This window comes from Etheostoma spectabile, unplaced genomic scaffold, assembly GCF_008692095.1.
Source record: "Etheostoma spectabile isolate EspeVRDwgs_2016 unplaced genomic scaffold, UIUC_Espe_1.0 scaffold00569552, whole genome shotgun sequence".
Taxonomy (NCBI): Eukaryota; Metazoa; Chordata; class Actinopteri; order Perciformes; family Percidae; genus Etheostoma; species Etheostoma spectabile.
The window spans coordinates 1-21,570 of record NW_022605190.1 but is presented as its reverse complement, the minus strand read 5'-3'; the positions used below and the strand labels follow the sequence as shown (position 1 = coordinate 21,570).

Genomic DNA, 21,570 nt, shown 5'->3' with positions numbered 1-21,570 from the left:
GTGGCGATGAATGAATACTGAGTGTGATGAAAACTTGTGTTTTCACTATTATTATTATTTTGTGCTTGTGTCTAATATCTACAGTACATTGATTACATCTAGTTTACAAAGATAGCCAACATGCCTGCAATCCCCTTTGTGTGTGCGACTGTTTATCCTTTATGTGGGTACACACAAATCCCAAAAGTTAAAGGTTAAATTTGGTATTTTTCAACCTGGATCCTATTTACTTATGTTTTTGTGTCTAAGTGACCAATGGAAACAACAATCTTCAAACGCACTTCATTCAAAGTCGACAGAAACAAAATAAAACCATCAAAAGCCATCTTGATTCTTTGTCTTTCTGCTGTTCCAACAGTCACCAATCTGGTAGGTAAATAGGTAACTTATTTTACTTTTTTACATGTATAAAGGCTGTATACAGGCTAAAAGGAAATTATGTTTGGTGAGTTTGGCAATAGCGATTTCCAGGCTGTTTCTGCTTGATCAAAAATGATCTTATTCTTTAACAAAAAGGTCCACCTCTGTATGGTTCCTCTCAATAAGGCTGTCAGACACTCTGAATAGTGAATCAGTGGCAAAAACAGAACTTTTAATGAACTGAAATTGCCGATTGACATTTGCCATACTGTACATATTTGATTACATTCCAGTTTGTGGCGTTTACTGCGTTCTTGCTCAATACTGGACCAATTTCAAAGAAGTTTGCTCACATCAGTCATTTAGAAAGCAATGCACGGGAAAATAGGATCCATGTTGGAAAATACCCAAATTAGTCTGTAACAGATGTCCTGTAGAAACATGGAAATCTGTTTTATGAAGGCATTTGTTTACAGCTGTTTTGCCCAGTGATGAATGGGAAAGTGTATGTAGTGTTTGTTGTATTTTGAATTCTTCTAAACAAAGTGTACAAATTAGGTAATTTACACTGATACCAGAAATATGATTCTATATCACAAGCTTTCAGATAAATGTCATCCTCTTAAAGGTGAAGAGCAACAAGCCGACTGAAGGCCACAAAGGCTTTGTGAAAAGACACTTTGGTTTTGTCCATTGATTGGAACGGTTTCTGATGTGCCCTCCTCTTCCTCACTCTGTTATTCTTTCTTTTTCCCTGTGGCGTCCCGTTCGCTCGCTGTGATGAAGATCACTTCCTGGAGAGAAGCTGGTTCTCCAGCTGCTCCAGACGAGCAGTCATCCCAGATAGTAGGCAGCTGATTAAGGAATAATAATGACATGCACGTGTTAAACAGTGTACCTTGCACGGCAGCTGGGTTCTCGTGATATCACAACCTCATGTGAGAGTCACAGAGGAAGAAGATACATCAGGCTTTCATGCACACATAAATCTTTGTTGTTCTTTGTTGACAGTTAAACAAGAGGAAAATATCAGTGGCCTTATTCTTTAAATGTTCCCAGGTTTGTTTGTTACATGGCAGGAGGGGTTGAGGCATAGAGTGTATAAGTGAAGCTAAAACACCTGGATCATCATGGTGGCTGGCTGCAGTATAGGCCATAAGCCCCGCCCCCCTCCATGTTAGCAGGTGGGACATGGACTAAACTAAAAAAATCAGTATACGTCAAATCAATTTTATCTACGATGGTTTTCCTCATTTTAGATAGTCCTGATCATGTGGTTTGTTCATTTCTGACCAATTTGGTTTTATAAGTTTCTTAATGCTGTCAAAGCGGGCTGAAACGCCATGATTGACAGCTGTGATTGAGTCCCAATTGGTCGGGCAGGTGTATAGGCGGGACGTGTATCGCGTCTCCACTGCCTAATCACTAGTGCACAGACCCTGGCTCCAAAAGTACAAGATTGCAGCGCCCGTATCTGGGAGGTTTTGGCTTCACTTTTGTACAGTGGGAGAACGTGAAGACGCGTCGTCCATCTTTTATATACAGGATATAGGCGAGACATGGAACAGTTGTGGGAAGAATTTGGGACTGATGTAAGGTATAGGGTTCCCAATGGACGTCAAATCAGTCAAAAGAACGATGTAACTTAAGCCGTAGCTCCACATCTGTAATATCAATCACCTTGGCCTTAAAATCCCTTTTTTTAATATCACCTCTGAATCAAATGTTGCACAGAGAAATGTATTTCCTGTCTTAGTCATTGGTAACGTTATCTTTGAACCACCACCAGTTTCTTACCACCAATCCAAATTAGAAACTCGCCTGTCACTAAGGCTTTTAAAGAATATTAAATAAGTTGTGTTTCGGATCCCTGGTGCTTGTATAAAGATGTGTTTTTAAAGGATATGTTTCTGTGTGAGCTGCTCCAGGCTGCTCATGGTGGCCTGCTGGAACTCCACCAAACTCTCACAGGCACACGGGTCCTTCACCTCGATCTCCCCCTGGCTCTCCTCTGCAAAGACACAAAGAAAGATGGTGACAGACAGACAGACAGTTTCACTTTTAGGTCCCTTTCACACTAGTAGTTCGGGAGACTTTGTATTGTTGTACGTTGTGTCTGTATGTGCCAATCTTGCAACTTCACACCCAAATTGCATTAGTATTTAGCATGTATTTAATCCCTGGTATGATTAATACGGACTACGTATTGTTGTACGTTGTGGTTGTATGTGTCACTTTCACAGCAGTAATTCGGTGTAAAAGTGAAATTGTCCGTCTGTCTGTAACCATCTTTCTCCTGTGGAGACTCAATCAAATCATATCAAAAGAAAATAATTTGTGATCAGGCACATACAGACACAACGTACAACAATACATAGTCCGTATTAATCATACCAGAGAATAAATACATGCGAAATACTAATGCAATTGGGGTGGGGAGTTTTTAATTTGGTTCGGTTTGTGGTCACACTGCACTCTTAAATCTTTCCTCTTGGTGTTACTGTAACATGGCGTGCCTTTTTTTTGTACATCCTCATGCCCTGTTCAGTTACTCCCCGTTGTCTGACTGCTTAAATGGTTCATAAAGATGTTCATGATATTCTTTGTTTGTCCTTGGGTATTTCAAATTCTTATTGAAGCAGTAAAACTGTAATAAAATAATTGGGAGCTTTGAAGTTTGTAACTCAAACTGGAACGATGTCGAAACGCACCAGAGTTATTTCAGAAATAATGGGGAAATACCAAATTTATAACGTCTGGGTTTTCTGGTTCTGCTTAAGTGTTTCACGTCAACACACCTTTGTCATTATGATGCAGTTATTGGTTTCTTAAAGAAGAAACAGATGGTCATAAAACATAAAACATAATACATTTCTGCAGTTTAAACTGTACTTCAGCAGTTTGTGAATTATTTAGCTATAGTCTCCATTTGGACCAACTTACAGTGTTCACACATTAAAGCAACAAGTTAAAACTCAAAAATACACTTTATATTTTTCCTGTGTTGTTCTTTAGGTATTTATCTTTTATATTTGAGTGTTTTTTTAAATTCCAGCTGTCATCATGTACTTCTGTCAGCAGAGGGAGCCAGAGAACATCATAACAATGACATGTCAGCTGACACTGGGACTGCTTTTACATGTAAGGCTTATCTTTTGACTGTAACTAGATATTCAACATAATCTTGGATATTTTTTAAGATACAAGATAATTTTGGGGCATTTTAAGACTTAATTTTTAAAGGACAGCTGAATGCATGAAAGGGGGGAAAGAGTGAACCTCTATATGAGCGTGCACTCTACCAGGTGAACTACCCAGGCGCTGGTGTTGAACATAATCTTAAAAAATATATGATTAGTTTGTTGATTTTAGAATTACAATGTTTTCATTATGTCTATGGTTTTGGAATTATGTGATTTAATGTTTTAGTTGAACATAAATAAAGAGAATACAGATCATATACACCAAACCTTTTCAGGGAATTATGATACTTTTTGTGGCTTTAATGCAAAATCTATCCTCCTCTTTTCATATAAAGTAAATATATTTAATGTGTATCAGTGGAGTAAATGTTAAAATTGCACAAAAGTGAAATAATACTTTTGTAAAGTGAAAAAAACAATTTTACTAAACAAAAGTACACATCTACAACAAATTTGCCAATACGCTCTACAGACTAAAGCTGTTTTCTAATATCAAATGTGGACAATCTAAGGTGAGTTAGGTCATTGACATTATCTTTTGTTTCCCTTTCTCACACGTAGCACGTAACAGGAGGATGTCCATGTCAGACGCGTTCTCACTTACTGGAATATATTGTTGGTCAAGGTGGGGGGGGGGCCGCCTGGGTAGAGTTTGCAGGACGCAGGAAGTGACACGGGTAGCACTGTGGTCAGCCAATAATGTAATTGTATGTGTTGGTTTCAGTTTTTCAGTATCGGGAGATATGGGTCACGTACTGTGTGACGACAGGACGTAGTTACATCATGCACAGTTTTTTAGTTTGCAGAACTGCAGTGTGAAAGCAAAACTTACCAAGTCAAATGTATACAACGTAACCAAAACATGAACCTTGGTTTGGACCTTGGTTCAGACTTTTAGGTGTGAAACGGCCCTAAGGATTTCTACCCGGCGTTCAGATCCTGAGTCTTGTACCTGGGCAGACGTTGAGTTTGAGGTTCTCAGCGATGGTGTTGATGGCGGTGAAGTCGGTGGTGTAATAGAAATGTTTCTCCTGAGGCTCAGATGCAATCTCACGAAGCTCATCTTCCACGGCTTTTCCCACGCCCACGGCGTACATGGTGATACCTGTGTACAAATGTCAGCATTATGGCACAGGGACTAGAATAAGAGAATTACTGTAGATGTGGTTTGACCCCCACGGCAGTTGAGGCTTACCGGCTTCTTTGGCCTTCTTGGCGTACTCTGTGATGTCGTCCTGCGAGCGTCCGTCTGTGAAGACGAGTCCGATTCGGGGGATGTTGCGGCTGGAAGGACGAGCGCCCTCGGCCTCTGAGAAGCTGTTCTCCAGCATGTGTTTCAGGGCCAGACCCGTCATAGTGCCTTTCTCCATGTAGTCAACCTAGACGAGGACAGTAAACAGAATCCCAAGTGTTGGCACTTCTTCCACTATGAAATAAACATAGAGCTGAGAAACTGTTCTTGTTGGACAGCCATGAATAAAAGTTTGTAGGAATGATACATATGATTAAGCAATATTATGCTTTGCTTCCTTCACTTCGATGTGGCTAGACCTTGCGCCAAGCTCCGTAAGCATTACTGTCGTGCCAAAAATGACGTTAAATCAAACCCTCTTGGGTAATATTCCAATTAAACAACGCAGATATCTATTTTTGCAGATATCTTAGTTATAACAGATGATCCTACTTGTTAGAAAATGAATGTAGGCCTGCTTCTGTTCCAACTTTAAATTTAGTTAATGAAGTTGATTCGTCGGCTTCATTTCAGGAATACTTGATAGCACACAGTTGATGCCCGTGGTATTAAAACATGAAATTGAAGATAATTTGTTGTTTGAAACAGACGGAAAGTCAACAACTTTACCTTCATGACTGCAGCTTTGATCTCGTCAGCGGTGTGGTACATGCTGAGGGGGAACTCCGTCCGGACCCGGCTGGAGTACTGAACCAGACCGACCCTGGTGCCATGAGCAGACACGTCCAGAGAGTCCACAACCTGGAGGGGGTGACACAAGAGACAGGTACTCTATTAGTGAGCTTCTATTGTTAAGTTAGTGTTTGTTATTGCACTTTTGTAGTGAATAAAAGGCTGCCTGTGTTTTTATATCTAAAAGCAGCCAAGAGCGTCTTTTGTTCCAATATCCTAATATCGGATTTTTAAATAACCAAATATTTGGTATATTTGGTATTTCGGTCTGGCTCTATTGTTTATAAAGTATGTAAAACATGCCTCACCTGGTTAACAAACTTTTTGACCAGCTCAAAGTTTTGGGGGCGGACGCTCTTGGAGCCGTCGATCAGGAGCACCAGGTCAATGTTGGCCGACTTGCAGGCTGAAGGAGAGAGACATGAGAAGGAATACGAAAAACATACGTAGTCCTGATGATTGTTCTTGAGAATTCACAGGTGTTTTTGATTTTTACAGCTCGATTATTTTAATAGATGGACTGATAAGTCTTCACGACATTAGCTTATCATGGATATGTTGGCCAATTTCATAACACGAGACTGTGGCAAAGACATATAAGTAAAAGTTTCACTTCCAGGATTGCTCCGGTGATGTTGGAAAGCCCTTCTTCTGTCACCTTCTGCTTTCTATGTGCCTCCGGTGGATTTTTGAGGACTATGGTTATCTGGTCCTCAGATTTCTGCAGGGTAAATCCAGACAGCTAGCTAGACTGTCTGTCCAATCTGAGTTTTCTGTTGCACGACTACTTTTTAACGTACACGTTCCACCAGAACAAGTTCCTTCCTGAGGTTATTTTGCAGCAGCACAGTGGCTCTGTCCAACGTTTAGTGCCGCCCAAGACAATTGTGATTGGTTTAAAGAAATGCCAATTAACCAGAGCACATTTGTCACCCATCCTGGAATGCTGTGTGGGTTAGTTAGACCCTCCTCCGCATTGCTGTGGGGGGTTTCGGCACCTAGCTCAAGAGCATCTTGGCAGTGCCCAGGAGGTGAACTGGCATCTCTCCAGCTACCAATCCACACTCTTACTTCGGTCCGTACCAGGACTTGAACAGCAACCCTCCCATCATTGTCTGGCCAGTTCCTCCCAGACATAACTAAGCTGCTTTTAACGTCAGTATAGGGTTTGGTTTGCTTTTTGTGCACACATGTATTTCATGTTACCTCCTTTCTTACTCTAAAGGCCTTGTCCAGACCAGAAAATAGTTTATAGATCTTGACATTTATTTCACAGTGAAAGAGAAAAGAGACTGATCAGCTGTTCAGTGCTTGGGTTTGGTGTTTTAAAACTTTCTTGTAGCAGCATTAGAGGCAGTGATGTTTCCTGTATCTTGCAGGGGACTCTCACACTGACACGTCTGATTGCTGATTACATCATTGGGCACTGCTGCAAGTTGTGTTTTATGAATCTGAGTATAAATAGGTCTGCGTTGAAGAATACTGAACCTGTCCTGTTATGTCCAAACTGGGTCTGTTTCTCAGCGATAGATGATTTTCTGTAACACAGATCATTAATCAGAGAGTTGACTTACTGCCGCAGCTCTTGCCGTCCTCCTGCAGCAGCTGTCCCTCCGGACAGATACAGTAGTACGATCCTGCAGTGTTCACACACTGGTGCTCACAGCCGTGCTCCACTGTGTTACACATGTCCATGTCTGCAGACACAGAGACAATAAACACACGTTACATGTGGAGGAAACTAACTGCCAGGCGTTGGGGAGTAACCAAATAAATGGAAGAGAGAAACTGCATCTGGTGCGCTGACATGTGCCACCTGGTGGTTGTTGGTGCACACTGCAGCTACTGCAGCTGCTACTTAAAAATATTATCCCCCCCCCCCTTCACTGCCACAGCAATACCACGTCATTACAGCAGTTATTACGTGAAATGAAACCAGTAACGTCTGTGGAGGTTATAGATACATATACAGTGATGGGTGTGCAGACTCATTTTAGTCAAACACCTGGCCCTTTTCAGCCTTTTTCTCAATATCTGAAAACAAAATGGAAGTGAATTTGAAGTCAGAGCAGTGACAACACACGATGAGCTGAGGTGAAACACACGACATAAGAAAGATTTACTGACTTGTGCAGGTCTTCTTGTCTTTGTTGAGTTTGAATCCCTTGTTGCAGTCGCAGGTGAAGACGCCAGGAGCACTGATACAGATCTGTTCACAGTCATGCTTCCCCTCGGCACACAGGTCAATGGCTAAAGAAAACACACACACACACACACAAAGTTATTTCTCATCTGTCGTTTATGGTACAGTGGAACATTTTTCTGTTTCTATGTGCATTTGGTCCTACTTTTGTGTCTTCTAGTAAAGCAAGGCGATCGTTTAAGAAATATGCTACTGACCAAGTCTTTGAAAGACCGTAACAGGCTGCAGCTACAGCAATGATACATATATATTTTTTTTTTATAGATTCAATTTTGTTGTCCCTTTTAATTCAAAATGATGTTTTCAAACTTCTAATGTCTGATCAATGTTCCAAAGACCCAAAATGATTTAATGTACATTGACATGAAACCAAAGCAGTAACAATTCACAAAAAGAAGCTGGAGGCGCTATTTGGGATTTTTTTTTTTTTTACTTGCGTTACTAATTGATTAATAAAATGGAGAAAAAGATGTGGCTGCACTCCTGCTGCTGGAGACCGTAGATGCACCAGGAGTGTTTTCCTTTCATTGTCAGTGTGTGTTGTTGGTGTGTGTGTACAGCTGTGTATGTGTGTGTGTATATTTGCGCGAGGGCCTGACTAACGTGTGCAGGTCTTCTCGTCTTCGTTGAGTGTGTAGCCTTCGTTGCAGTCGCAGGTGAAGACGCCGGGCTCGCTGATGCAGATTTGTTCACAGTCATGTTTCCCTTCAGCACACAGGTCAATGGCTAAATAACACACACACATTGAATTAAAGTGTGTGTGTTTTCTGGGCATTTATTTCCATACATACCCTACATAATCTCTCTTAAAATAAGCCGGTAATACCATATTCCAGTTTGGGGAGGGTTAAAGCTTCAGTAGGCAAAAAGCAAACCAGAATTTGAGGTAGAGTGAGACCTTCTCTTCCTGCAGGTCTCCCTCTCCCCTCTCTGTCCAGCCCCGAGCATCAGACGAGCCCTGCCTTCATACAGTAACCTGTACGAGTACTAATCATTAATTTCTTCTGATGCCGTTATATAGCAGCAATAATATGAGAAGTACCATCCCGTTTTCAATGGAAAGCCAACGTTAGATGACATTATGTGAATCTAGCCTCTAGTTAGCTACATGAACTCGGTTAGCAGAGGGCTAAACTGCCGGCTCGGCTGCAAAATTTACATTTTCCTCTCACACTACTTCCGGTGTCTCCTCGTTCAGTTTGCAATAGCAGGCGACGCAGCTCGCTGTGAGAGGAAAACGTGGTAGACATGCTTGTGATTTAGCCTTCTGCTAACCATAGCTCACTTCAAACAGCCTAGTGATGCTAGGCTAAAGCCTCTTCAGTTCAACATTCACTGAAAGGACACACGTGTGCATTTGCATCCGTAGAACAGCCAATAGGAAAGCTCTCTCTGAAATGACCTGTTATTGGCCAAAGTCTCCCGTCACAAGCTAGATTATCTAAAGCCTGCAAACTGAGCCAAGAGGACCTGCAAAAAATTGGTTTTCCCTCAGACCATTTGAGTTACAATGTTTGCGCTAAACAAACGCTAAAAACAAACTGCCTTCCCCAGCTTTAAATGATCCTACTTAAATCATGCATGTGTGTAAGCGGCTCCATCAGGCAGGTGTCAGAGTATTAAAATCTGACCCTCCCCTCCATCATATCTGCAGATAACATAGTTCTGTTTTTATTTCTGTCATGAGCATTGTATCATGCATGCGCTACTTACCCTGGCAGGTCTTGCCGTCGTCCAGCAGCCTGTATCCCTGGTTACAGCGGCAGTGATAGCCATTGAGCACACTCACACACTCATGATCACAACTGTGGTTCCCAAACGAACAGTAGTCGATCACTGAGGGGAGGAGAGCAGCGAGGCCGTAAGCAGCAGGGCGACCAGCAGCAACATGCGTGGGATTGCATCTATGTTCCCTTTGTCTCACAACAAATCTCGTCATGAAGAATAACTTCATTCTTTTATGTTGTAAGTGACTGATGGTGACGACAATCTTTGAAATTTGGTGAAATAAGCTGCAATGTAACGTTAATGGAAAATTGCGCACCTTCAATGTACTAAGTGCTTGTTGTGCCACTGACAGGCTCAGATTATATTCTAAGTGTCAACATTACCTTAGTCCAATGTGACATTATGGAAAGGATCCCTACAGAGATAGACCTTGTTTGTTAAAGATCATTTTTGTATGGTAAACGAAATCACCAAACCTACCATATCTTATTGATATATTGAACATATGATCCATCATATCTTAAAAGGCACTTTATTCAAAGTTGACAGAAACAAAATATAAATATTAAAAGCCGGTGTGGCTTGGTTTGTCTTTCCACTGTTCTACCAGTCACCACTCTGGTTTGGTTAAAATAAACCCTTAATTCACCCAGGTCTCCATCAAGTGCTTTTAGCTTTAAACTCTTGGTAAATGATACCTAAGGATGTTTCTTCTGAATTTAAAGGTCCCATGGCATGAAAATGCTGAGTCCCCCTCAGCCTGCTTATGGTCCCCGAGTGGCTAGAAATGGTGATAGGTGTTAACGAAGCCGTGGGTATCCTGCTCTGTTAAAATAAACCCTTATTCACCCTTCTACATGTGGAAATATGCTGCTCTATACACACTAAAAGTATTGATTATTTAAATAGTCTGGTGGGTGTGGTGATACATTTCTGAGCTGTTCCTGGTTAACTAAAAGGTCTATCTCTGTAGGGATCCTTTCCATAATGCTGTAAGACACATTGAAGAATAATTTGAGTCTGTCAGTGGGAAAAGCAGAACTGTTAATGGACAAAATTGGCAAATTTGCATTATATGATAACATTGCAGCCCGGTTCGCTGCTGCCGGTTACAGCGTTCTCGCTCAATACTGAACCAATTTCAAAGACTTGTTCACATTAGTCACTTAGACACCAGCGCATGGGAAAAAAACTCCAGGTTGGGAAAAAAAAACTAAACTCCCCTTTAAACAAGCCAAGATCACAATATGTTGAGACTTTGTTCCTTAAGTTGATATATGCTGTGAAAGCAAAATGACAATTTCAGTTTCAAAGCCCCAAATTCCAACAACAGTTATGGTTGTTTAGAAGTTAAGTCTTTAAGATTTAAGAATGAGAATTAGGCTAGGTTTTTTTTAATCTTGATTAATATATTTGAGTGTTTCTAAATAATGGTCTTTTTGTAAAACAGGATGTATAAATGATTTTCAGTAAAGGGAGCTCTTTTATAAAAAGGTGCTCTAAGCGATGTTGCATGTTTTTTAGGCAACAACATCTTACTACACATCACTATCTGCTAGCTGCCTGTCCCCTGAACACACTGTACAAACAGTTTGGGTTGGAAAATACTTACAAACGTCAACAAGTAATGTCACCCAACATCGCTTAGAGCACCTTTAAGACAAACAGGAGGAACAAGATGCAAACCCACTCTCAGCTTCATGAATCAGCAGATTAATCATGAATCAACAGATTAATCATGAATCAGCAGATTAATCATGAATCAGCAGCTTGTGAAGGTTGAAATCCATGAACATGAATTCAAGCCTATCAGCAGTTATAGTGTGTGTGTGTGTGTGTGCGGCGTGTGTGTGGTGTGTGCGTGTGCGTGCGTGCGTGTGTGTGTGCGTGCGTGCGTGTGTGTGTGTGTGAGACTAACTCGAGCAGGTCTTCTCGTCGTCATTCAGCTGGTATCCTTTGTTGCAGTCGCAGGTGAAATACCCGGGCGAGCTGACGCAGATTTGTCCACAGTCGTGTTTCCCCTGAGCACAAAGATCTATGGCTGAAACACACAAAGCCATTTATTGAGGAACTATGTTCATTATAATTACTTGTGGATTGATGAATAATTTCACGTTCTGCATGCAAGTATCTGAACTCCAGTTACAAGCCGTTGTTTCTCCACTGCCGGGATAAATTTAACTTTCATCATCCCCATGTTAAGTAACATTTATACTGGGAACCGTGAAGAAACTCTAATCTATTTTAGTTGGTTCCTTGTGCCTTATTTACAGCTTTAGTCAAATTAATATTTTTTTAGATTAGAGGGCTGCATGAACGGAACAATGTAGTTTTGCTAGACAGACCCACGTCGGGGTGTAAGTGCAGTCGGATTCACTGCAGTTGCCCCTTCCTTAATGCATTCACCTTCACGTCTTCTTTACGCTAGGCCCCCATGATTAATCGTTAAAAATCGCGATCTCAATCCAGCCTGTTTTAAATTACTTATTTTTTTTTTTTTTGTGTCTTGATTCTCATTTAATTTTACAAGCCGACTGCATCACAAACGCTACTACTTTCTTCTGTGAGTTTTAAAGCTCTGCAACGCTCTCTTCTCTTCATTGAGGCCTCTATATGTTTACAGGCTTGTGCAGATGCGCAATGTGCTAGCGGTGCAAAAAAATCAGTTTGGTTGCTGCCAATTTGTTTTGTTTTGTCATGGTAAAAGAAAACATAACAGAGATTCATGATATCCATCATGAGCAAAAATAAATTGTGATTCATATTTTCCCCCGAATTGTGCAATTTCCACTTCGATGGAAAACGTCATCAGGTCAAGGAAAAGGAAAGGTGGGAAAACATTATTATTTTTTATTTAGTCAACAGCTTTTTCAACCCTTGCTTGGAGTCAAAACTCTGAACTTACAGACATGATATGATGCACACGTTTTTAGATTCTCCTTATAGAACTTTTCAGTTCAATCTATCAATCAATCAATCCATCAAATCAATTAATCAATCCGACACTCGCAATTTTTTTAAAATTTTTTAGTATCAAAGTAATCCAGTGTATGTCTGTTCATGAATGGGTACATAGCAAACAGGACCTGCTAATAGCTTATTCGGCATTCAAATATAGGTAAAAATGTGGCTAAAGTTGTCGCAGTTGTCTCGAGTTCATCTGCCATGATGTCAGAGCAAATTGTGCCACTAATGTAGAAACAACATGTTCCCTATGAATGTCTATTGTTCTTTATTTCTTGTGCGTGTCTGTTGTTACCTGCACATGTTTTGCCATCTTGGTTCAGAGTGTATCCAGGCAGACAGAGGCAGTGGAAGGAGCCCGGGGAGTTCTCACAGATGTGCTCACAGCCGTGGTCCGACTCCAGACACAGATCCATGCCTACGGAGGACAGGATATCCACTTCAGCGTCCACACTGCGTATGATCTCGGGCTTAAGAAGCTGCAGGGTCATTTACAGCGTCTACATATACATACATAACATTTTCTGCCAAAGGAAAAAAAACGTTTTGGTGATTTTACTTTGGTAGGCTCAGTTTAAAACAAATGGCATATTGTACTTCTGAACCAATCAGGAATCGAACATCTGAATCAAATCTTACGACAAGTTATTGGATTGTTATGTTGCCAGGCCAACATCAAGTGATTTTAGATTTAAACTCTTGATAAATTATAACTAAGGATGTTTCTTATGAATTTAAAGGCCCCATGGCATGAAAAGTTCACTTTGAGGTTTTTTAACATTAATATATAGCCTGCCCATGGCCCCCCCAGTGGCTAGAAATGGAGATGGGTGTAAACCGAGACCTGGGTATCCATGTCTGCTTTGGTTTAGTGTGGTTTCAGCCTGTTTGACAGGATCAGACCAACATGCACATATGATTGATGTTGTGTTTGACCCCAACGAGCTGTAGGCTGACACACTGGAAGAGGACACGGATGAGGACTGAGGTTATGTCCCAGGTCTTTAAATTGCATCCACGTTTCCTTCACTTGCTTCCCTTCCTTGCGTCTTAGTCGGTCCCACTGAGGAAGCATGGGAGCGGCTCGAGGAAATCATTGGAGGAGAAAGGAATGTGTTGTTGTACAAAGGGATGAGACGTTTTCCTCTGAAGCGTCACATTAGCAACGGCTCTCAGCTGCACGGCCTAAGGAAAGGCTGCTCTTGTTAATCCTCGCTCATAGCTCCTCAGAGATCCCTCCTCCATCCTTGCTCCTCGGGTCAAAAAAGAGCTTTGAGAGCGCCTTCATGAAGGAGAACCAGAACAATTTCTGTGTCAAGCGAGGAGACATCCAATAAGAGACCTGAGAAGCTGCCCTTGTTTTTTTCCCCTCTCTCCTCGCATGATTTCCTCCCGTCTATCCCATGCTTCCTCGGTGGGACAGATTAAGGTGAGAAGAAGAGAAACAAGTGAAAGAAAACATGGATGCAATTTAACGAACTGGGACAGACCCCATAGATACATGAAAAGAAGACTGAAGCTGTTCTTGTTTCCCCACACACACCTTTAAACTGAACAACTACTCTCAGAAAAGGCCGTTTCAAAGCAGCAAAGAGAAGAACACTAGCTGTAGTGCATGTTGGGAAAAGTGACACACTCACCCAGGCAAGCTTGGGTCCCATTTTCAAGTCAAATGCAGCCTGCAGAATTATCGTATGTGGGTCCTTTGGAGCCTAGCTTAGCTTACCAACCATAACAACTGTCTTAAACTTTATTTGTCTGCTTTTGCTCTCCTTCTCCATCTCCCACTGAGGAAAGCCAGCAACAGTCTAGAATAATAGCAGCACAGGGAAATATCTTGCACTTAAGGGATTTTAGAGGCGGTTTTGAAAAAGTATTAGGTTCTATGGGGTTAGATGGGCTTGGGGTTTTGTTTCTATCCGGGCTAGACATTCACTGTGTTTGTAATTCCAAAAGCCAACAGCATTAAATTTAAATTCCAGACTTGGCTCCAGTTTTGAACTTGTCTTGTGTGAGATGACTTCAAATAAAAGTAATCCAGTAGTGGCATAAAGGTCTTTAGTTTCCCATTTTACAAAGACATGATGTCAAATCCTTCAAGAAACCTCCTTTCATAGGTCAGGTATTTCATTTGATTTATGAGCTGTATTCTTTGTCTGTATTTCATGTGGTCCTGGGAGAGGATTTAAGTCTTCACATTCCAGTAAAATTGAGTTTTGTGCTTTTTGTTCATTTCACATTTTGTATTCTCATAAAACTGTACTTTCCAACAAGATATCATGTAAATAAACCTTACAATTTTACACTCAACCAAACCAAGTCAAAGTAAAGCTCAAGCCAAATGTGATTGGATCTTTTGTGAATGACATGTTTGTCTTAGGTGCCACTTTTATAGGCAGCCAGACATATTTTAAAGCGCCTGCTGTGATTTAAAAAAAGGTTTTGGCAAAATATGATAATAAACAATTGGGTTCTTTTGGGTTTTTACAGACAGCGAGGTTACGTCCTGTCCGGTCTTACCACAGAGCTTGTCCTGGAACTGCAGTCCAAACTGGTGAATGAGGTCAAAGGACTCCACCAGGAAGACGTGGTCTTCGTAGGGCGGGGACGCCATGGCCCTCAGTGACGCCATGTCGGCTCTGGCCACCCCCACGGCGTAGATCTCGATGCCTTTCTCTCTGGCTTCGGCTGCCACCTCCGCCACGCGATCCTGGGGACGCCCGTCCGTCACGATCACGGCCACGTTGGGGACCTGAGGGAGAGGAAAGCTCAGGATCAGCGCTCAGGTAACGTGGGGAGGAGGGTGGTGTAGAGTCAAGGAAGACTGACTCAGACCAAGTCAGTCAAAGTATAAAAGCACCAAGTTCCTGCGTAAGGAGGGATGTTGGGGCGGTGGACGGGTCAACCCGGGTGGCGGGGGTGCATTTCCCGTTTAAAAATATAAATAAACCGCAACTTTTTAACGCTATGAGCCTTCATATTCAGCTCCACATGCATAACAGGACGAGAAGACATGTCTGATTTAACCCCAAACATGGTGTTTTTTATAAACCTAACCTAACTGCAACGGTTTCACAACATGAACGCCGTATTTGTGAACGTGTGGGTGTATGATGTGAGATCAAATGACAAAGTCTGATAGAAAGTAATTCAATCAAACCACTCGAACAAACTAAATAAATGTAATGAATGAAAACGCTGGCAGTGAGTATGAATTAAATACATTTAAAAACAAACTACAGGTGTCTTCATTACTACCTGCGGCCTGTCTCCCTCCTCGGCGATGAAAGCTGAATTCATGATGTATTTGATGGCTAATCCGGTCATGGTGCCCTGAGCGAGGGGGATGATCTCATTGATGTTTTTCACCATGGCGTCCAGCTTGGCGTGCGTCTTCAGAGAGAACTCATTGCGGAGCTGAAGAAGAAGAGCAGACAGGCAGCAGTTTGTATCCGAGTCCTACTCATCATCATGTTCCCCAAAGATCTGGATTCTACGGTACCTGGCTGGAGTACTGGACCACGCCCACCCTGGTGGCGTTGAGCCCGATGTCTAGGGTGCTCAGGATGTCGATCATGAACTTCCTCATGGTCTCAAACTCATGTGGTCTGACGCTGCGGGAGCTGTCGATGAGGAAGACCAGATCTACCGGACCAGACTTACATTTCTGCTCAGGACCTGAGAGGAGGGACAAAACCTTCAACACGGAGGAAGGAAACTGGAAATCTAAGACTTAGAAAATAGGTTTTTATCTAGCTTTTTTATTAAAGAGCCAAGAAGGACTAAGGACATGATTATTTTACAATTAATCTTTTTTTTTTTATGGGCGGAGTCAGTTGGTGTTGGAGTAGTTAGGCTCGGGAGAGATGTATAAATGTGTAAATGTATTTTGTTGAAAGTGAATTTCCCCACAATATGAATACAGTTTGATTAATACTTTTATTTTGTCGGTAACCGTTGTTGCATAATTTCAATATTACGCTAGAGGGTTTGATTTAACGTCATATTATTGGCATTATTAGGCATCGTTTGGATTTTAACATTTCTGATTCTTTCGATCCCGATCCTTTGAGGGGTGGAGCTGAAACGGGTCACATGCCTATTTTCACAATTAAGAGGAAAGTTTCATTCTCATTCAGTGGTGGTTTGCAGTTTTACAAGGCTTTTTAATTGTAAAATAAAGCCACACCAGAGCGCTGCTTACTGCGCTCCAAGGCTGCAACACAGCGAGCGCCTGGCCTTAGGAAACCAAACATGCGCATATTAAATTAGGAAGAGATGATCGGATTTGAAACCAAATCCTCTAAACAATTCCAAGTAGTACTCGCTTGTCGATGCCCAATCCTTTTTATTATTGGCACTTTTGTGATCTATTTTGTGTTCATGGTAATTTGAGTTTTCGGTTGATATATTATTTGTTGAAGGTTTATAGTTATCGGGCCCCCTCCAAAAAGCTTTTAGAGGCTTATTTGGGGTTCCCCAATTCACGCGGCCTGCGTATGATCATTGTACCTCTTGAAATTGTGTTTAAAGATACAATGATGACGTGTGAAAACGTAATACAAACTAATGGAACGTGTCCATGAAAGCGTTGTTTACATGGAAGGGATGCACGCTATCAGTTACTCTTCACTGACAGGTAAAGAAACCCGTCTACACCCTCCTACAACTGCGATGGCTGCAGCTGATTGGACCAACGCGTCACACGGGTCTGTTGGCTCCCAGATTTCCAAACAGGCCATAATGGCGGCTCGTTGGAATATGATCTCTTATAGATCACCGAACAGTGTTTCTGAAAACATTTTAAGTGAAATATAGGCCGCGCGGTTGCTGAATCTGTCTTCCGTTCAGATCGACATTGGTCAGTTAAAAAGATTTTTGTGAGTTTTTTGAGAGGTGCCGAGTCGTCCGTGCTTAATTTGCATAAAATTGGCTGGATTTAACTAAGGAGCGGGCGACTCGACACCCCGCTCCTCCAAAGTCCCCACGACGCTATCAGAATGCACTGCAGGGCTGCTCCCATAGAAATGAATGGGAAGCAGGAAATTGACGCTGACAGTGACACTATGAGGCGTAAGCGCCTCGGTACTAACCGCCAATAGTGTCACACCCTCTGGTGTAATATTGTTACACCCTCATGTTGTCCTAATGTTGTCTATATCATTGTTCTTTTTAATTCCCCAAAATAACATGATTGATTCCACACAACGCTCTTGCCAAGTACAAATCTCTACTTTCATTAATTTTGGGTCTTATTATATTTTATAGCATTGTAAAACAAATGGAAGTGTTGTTGAAATAGTATTGAGTAAAAGTGAATATTCCAGTCTGTGATTATCATCAACATCCATTCCTTTAATTGTAGTCTCAATAATTCCTAATTCTGCTTTTCTAACTCAAACATTAGGTATAATTCCTATAAATTAGGTTATTGACCATAAATTCCAACAATAACTGTAACACTAAAATGTATAAGTTAGTGTTACGTGGTGTTGAACATTGAAAAAAGTATCAAAAGTGTTAAAAAATGGGACAAAAACGTAAGAAAAGTAAAAAAAAAAAAAAATTGATGGTAAGACAACACAAGGGTTAAAAGACAAACATAAATATATTTAACTAGTTGTTCCCCTGGGTGGAAATGTTAAAAAATACTCACATTTCTAAACTATGAATGACCTGACTTCCTCGCCTCCTTCATGAAACTAACAATTAAAATAGTTGTGTTAATGTAAGTAATCATCTGGGGAACTTCCTTGATGACATCCATTAAATAATCATCATTCACCTGCAGTGTCTCGCCTGAACAGCGCTAGACGTGGGAGAGGAATGTGAATTTTTCAAATCCTCACATGTTTGTGTGTGTTTTTGGGATAAAGCAGCTGTTCAGGTCTTTGCACTCTGGGATAACGTTCAGATAATTTACCACCTGAACTCACTCCTCCGCGACTTCAGCCACCTGTTTTTGTCTTTAACTTTTCAGCATACTCCCGTGTTGTAACATCATCTTGGTTTAAAAACACCAGCCGTCATAGATGAGGTGAGTCTGAGTTTGTGGTGTGGCTTTACAAGTTAGGAAGGACTTGTTTGATTATCCAGGATCAGGTCAGAACGGAGGCTCGGTGCCGGTAAACGTAGACTTGTGGGATTGTTGTGGAATCTGTCTTTAGTTTCGAACAGCTATGAGGCTGGTTTTTAACATCTTATAAATATGTTCACGTCATTGTCTGGCCATATAAATCAAGTCAACCTTCAGCTGCAGATGTAACGCAAACCACGTCTGAGTCCAAAGCATTAGGTCACGATGCACATGAGACGACTCCTGTTCAGGACCCACGGAGGTCAAAGTTTCTCTCTTTAACTCAAGTTATTTGTCATATGCACATCAATGCCATCTAAGTGTCTGACACACACACACACTAGAGGTTAAAACTGGACAATATTATCTGTGCAATAACACGGTAATGTGTGCAATACTGCTACTATTATTATTATTATTAATATTATTATTACTTTTCACCATTGCAACACCTTATACTGTTAATTTTGTAAATAATGTATCATAATATTCCTTTAACTATGTAAATATCCACACTCCTTATATTTCTTTATTTATATTTCTACTATTTGTGCAACTGCAACACCGAGTTTCCCTTCGGGGATCAATAAAGTATTTCAGATTCAGATTCTGAATACAAAGAAGCATTTGTTGACAGTCTTGGAAATCTTAGACTACAGTGTTATGAATTGATATTATTTCTTTAATTTGCCAACTCCATAATTAGGATGGCTCCAGTTGTAATGCCAGTGTCTGCGTCAGGGCAATGGCAGGAAATACGAGGCTGTCCTTCCCCGAAAAACACCCACATATGTTGTTTGTTCTAGCAGCAATTACTACTCGTATTTATGTTTATAGTGGCGGCGCCATAAGTGCATTGCATTTTTTTTTTATGACAGTATTGAAACTGATAGCATTGCAAGTTTTAAGACCCTGTAGTATACGCTATGTTTTTGGTTGTCTAGTATTTAATTATTAAAATGACAATATATAAAATACGTAGTTGTACACAATCCTATAAAGAAGTAAAAACAGCAAAGTCTATTCATATGTTCTCACTGTGGTCTCATTTTAAAAGTGCGATATATTGTATGCTAAAAACTTCCCTTGTCCCCCATTTGGGAGGAAGATAATAACAAAAAACTACTTTTAAAACCCAGTTTCTGTCTCTTTTTCCCCTCCCAGTATCAGCAGGCTGACCTGCTTTGGGCCTGGCGGAGGCGAGGGCGGCCAGGGTCAGCAGGCACAGAGCCCGGAGCTGTCTCATCTTCATCCTGATGATACCGGTCTAACAGCTGGACTCCGGAGCTGGAACTGGATCAAACTGAGGCGGTGAGATAGACGGGAAGAAGAAGGGAAGCAGAGAGAAATGCAAAAGAGGTTATTTGTGGTAACGAGAGGACCTGAGTTTATAACTCCTGCTGTGTGTCCTTTTGAAAAGGGACCAAATGGTTCAAAAATGAAGTTTTATGCAACATTTAGGTGACAAATAACCATTGTTTTGTCTATGTTTGGCTTGATCTCAAACAGATGCACAAAGCTCTGTGCTAATTCTCATCTTCAACCCTGTGTTTCGGTGTCATTCTCAGTTCAGAGAGAAAAACAATAACTAACTGTACGATGAATTAGCTGATAGTGGAACAGAACCAAACCACATATAAAAATGTTTCAGATCACATCCATATTTAATGTCGCCCTCTGTATCTTTTTTCTTAACTTATTTGCTGGGTGATAGTTAACTGTAAGTGGGGGGAGCAATAGTGAAACAATGTTTGGAAAGTTGAGAGGTGAAGACCTAGACCTTTACTCCTGAGCCGGGACACAAAAAAACTCAACCATATTGTCCATGGCTCACAAACCAAATTATTTTAGTTAGTTAATTAGTTTATTTAAATTGAGTCTGGTGGGTTTGTCCATAGCGATTTTGGGCTGTTTCTTGTTAAACAAAATGGTCTCACTCCTTATTCCTAGGGATCCTCTCCACAATGTTGTCAGACACTTAGAATAATAATAATCTGAGCCTGTTAGGGACAAAAAAAGCACTTTTAGTGGACATGAATTGCCCGTCAAGTTTACATTACAGCTTGTTATGTCTTGCTAGACTAGACTACTATTTCAAAGATTGTTGTTCCCCTTTCGTACCATAACACACAAGTTTATAGGAATGCGTTGCACCAATGAGATATTAAGTCTGTGTTAGGCATAAAACAAATCACTTTTGTGGCCAATATAAGACAAGGAGTACATACTATCCGTTAGGGTTTCTACTCTGTAATCGCTTGTTTTATGGGCATGCTGCAGAGGGCCATTCCAATCCGTCCCCATCGTAAAACCCTCTGCTGCAAACACCTGGAGAAGGTGCACAGCAATTCCTGCTAATAGAGGGCTGTGGGTAAACGCACACAGAGTCCCTAATCTGCCCGTGTGTCTGACAGTATCCCTGCAGGCTCTCAGGGGTAATGATAACGTCTGTGTTCATGTTCAGGGCACACAGTCAACTCAGACAGGCATCCTGAACGCCACCTCTCTTCCTCTGGTCCTCCGGGGGGTTTATCTGTGCCTGAGTGGCAGCCAGAGGCTGTGGTCATCACGGCTCAGGTCTGAGTAATGAGCATGCCTGCCAACATATGAAAGCTGTGAAAAAGAGGGCGATTTTCTGGGGTATCAGCTGGAAAGTTACTCTCAACGTCCCCGCTCCCATACATCCATATATCCTACACAAAAATTAAATAATAAATACAACTGTGTAAATTAAATGACTTTTAATGAGTCTTAATGAGTTAGTTGTGGTTGTGTGTGTGTGGTGTGTGGTGTGTGTGTGTGTGGTGTGTGTGTGTGTGTGTGTGTGTGGTGTGTGTGTGTGTGTGGTGTGTGTATACATATAGACTTAGACTAGACTTTGACTTTTCTTTATTAATCCTTTTGGGATGTCTCCTCAAGGAATTGAAATTCTAGCATCGATTTTTGCAAGAAATACAGTAAAAGACAGTATAGAGAAAACAAATTAAACAGTAATTATTATAGTAATAATAATAACAATAATAAGGAACATTCGGCTGTAAAAGGACATTAACCATAAATATTATAGTCAAAAGTGTCAGTGCAAGTCTGAGTGTGTATGTATGTTTTTTAT

At 41.1% G+C, this 21,570-nt stretch overlaps 1 protein-coding gene across 2 annotated transcripts; it reads right to left on the bottom strand.

The window, feature by feature from the left end:
• Positions 1–433: 433 nt before the first annotated feature.
• On the bottom strand, positions 434–19,798 carry matn4 (matrilin 4). 2 transcript variants are annotated; one of them, XM_032510351.1, is made up of 16 exons: positions 19,638–19,798; positions 15,885–16,060; positions 15,641–15,799; positions 14,903–15,134; positions 12,678–12,800; positions 11,337–11,459; positions 9,404–9,526; positions 8,294–8,416; positions 7,615–7,737; positions 7,062–7,184; positions 5,796–5,893; positions 5,425–5,556; positions 4,759–4,942; positions 4,516–4,668; positions 2,267–2,371; positions 434–1,206 (listed from the first exon to the last, which is right to left on the bottom strand). In XM_032510351.1, exons 1-16 carry the CDS (start codon positions 19,708–19,710, stop codon positions 1,148–1,150), a joined length of 2,109 nt encoding a protein of 702 aa, XP_032366242.1. In that variant the 5' UTR covers positions 19,711–19,798; the 3' UTR covers positions 434–1,147. The 2 variants fall into 2 exon arrangements, with proteins under 2 accessions (XP_032366242.1, XP_032366243.1); XM_032510352.1 differs by lacking the exon at positions 8,294–8,416.
• Between the last annotated feature and the right edge of the window lie 1,772 nt (positions 19,799–21,570).

Excerpts from the sequence above, each read along its gene's own strand:
- matn4 (XM_032510351.1), bottom strand. The coding sequence starts at position 19,710 with ATGAAGATGAGACAGCTCCGGGCTCTGTGCCTGCTGACCCTGGCCGCC. Across the intron at positions 8,417-9,403 it reads CGACGGCAAGACCTGCCAGG|CCATTGACCTGTGTGCTGAA; the intron begins GTAAGTAGCGCA and ends TGTGTTATTTAG. Across the intron at positions 5,894-7,061 it reads GGACGGCAAGAGCTGCGGCA|CCTGCAAGTCGGCCAACATT; the intron begins GTAAGTCAACTC and ends TCTCTCCTTCAG.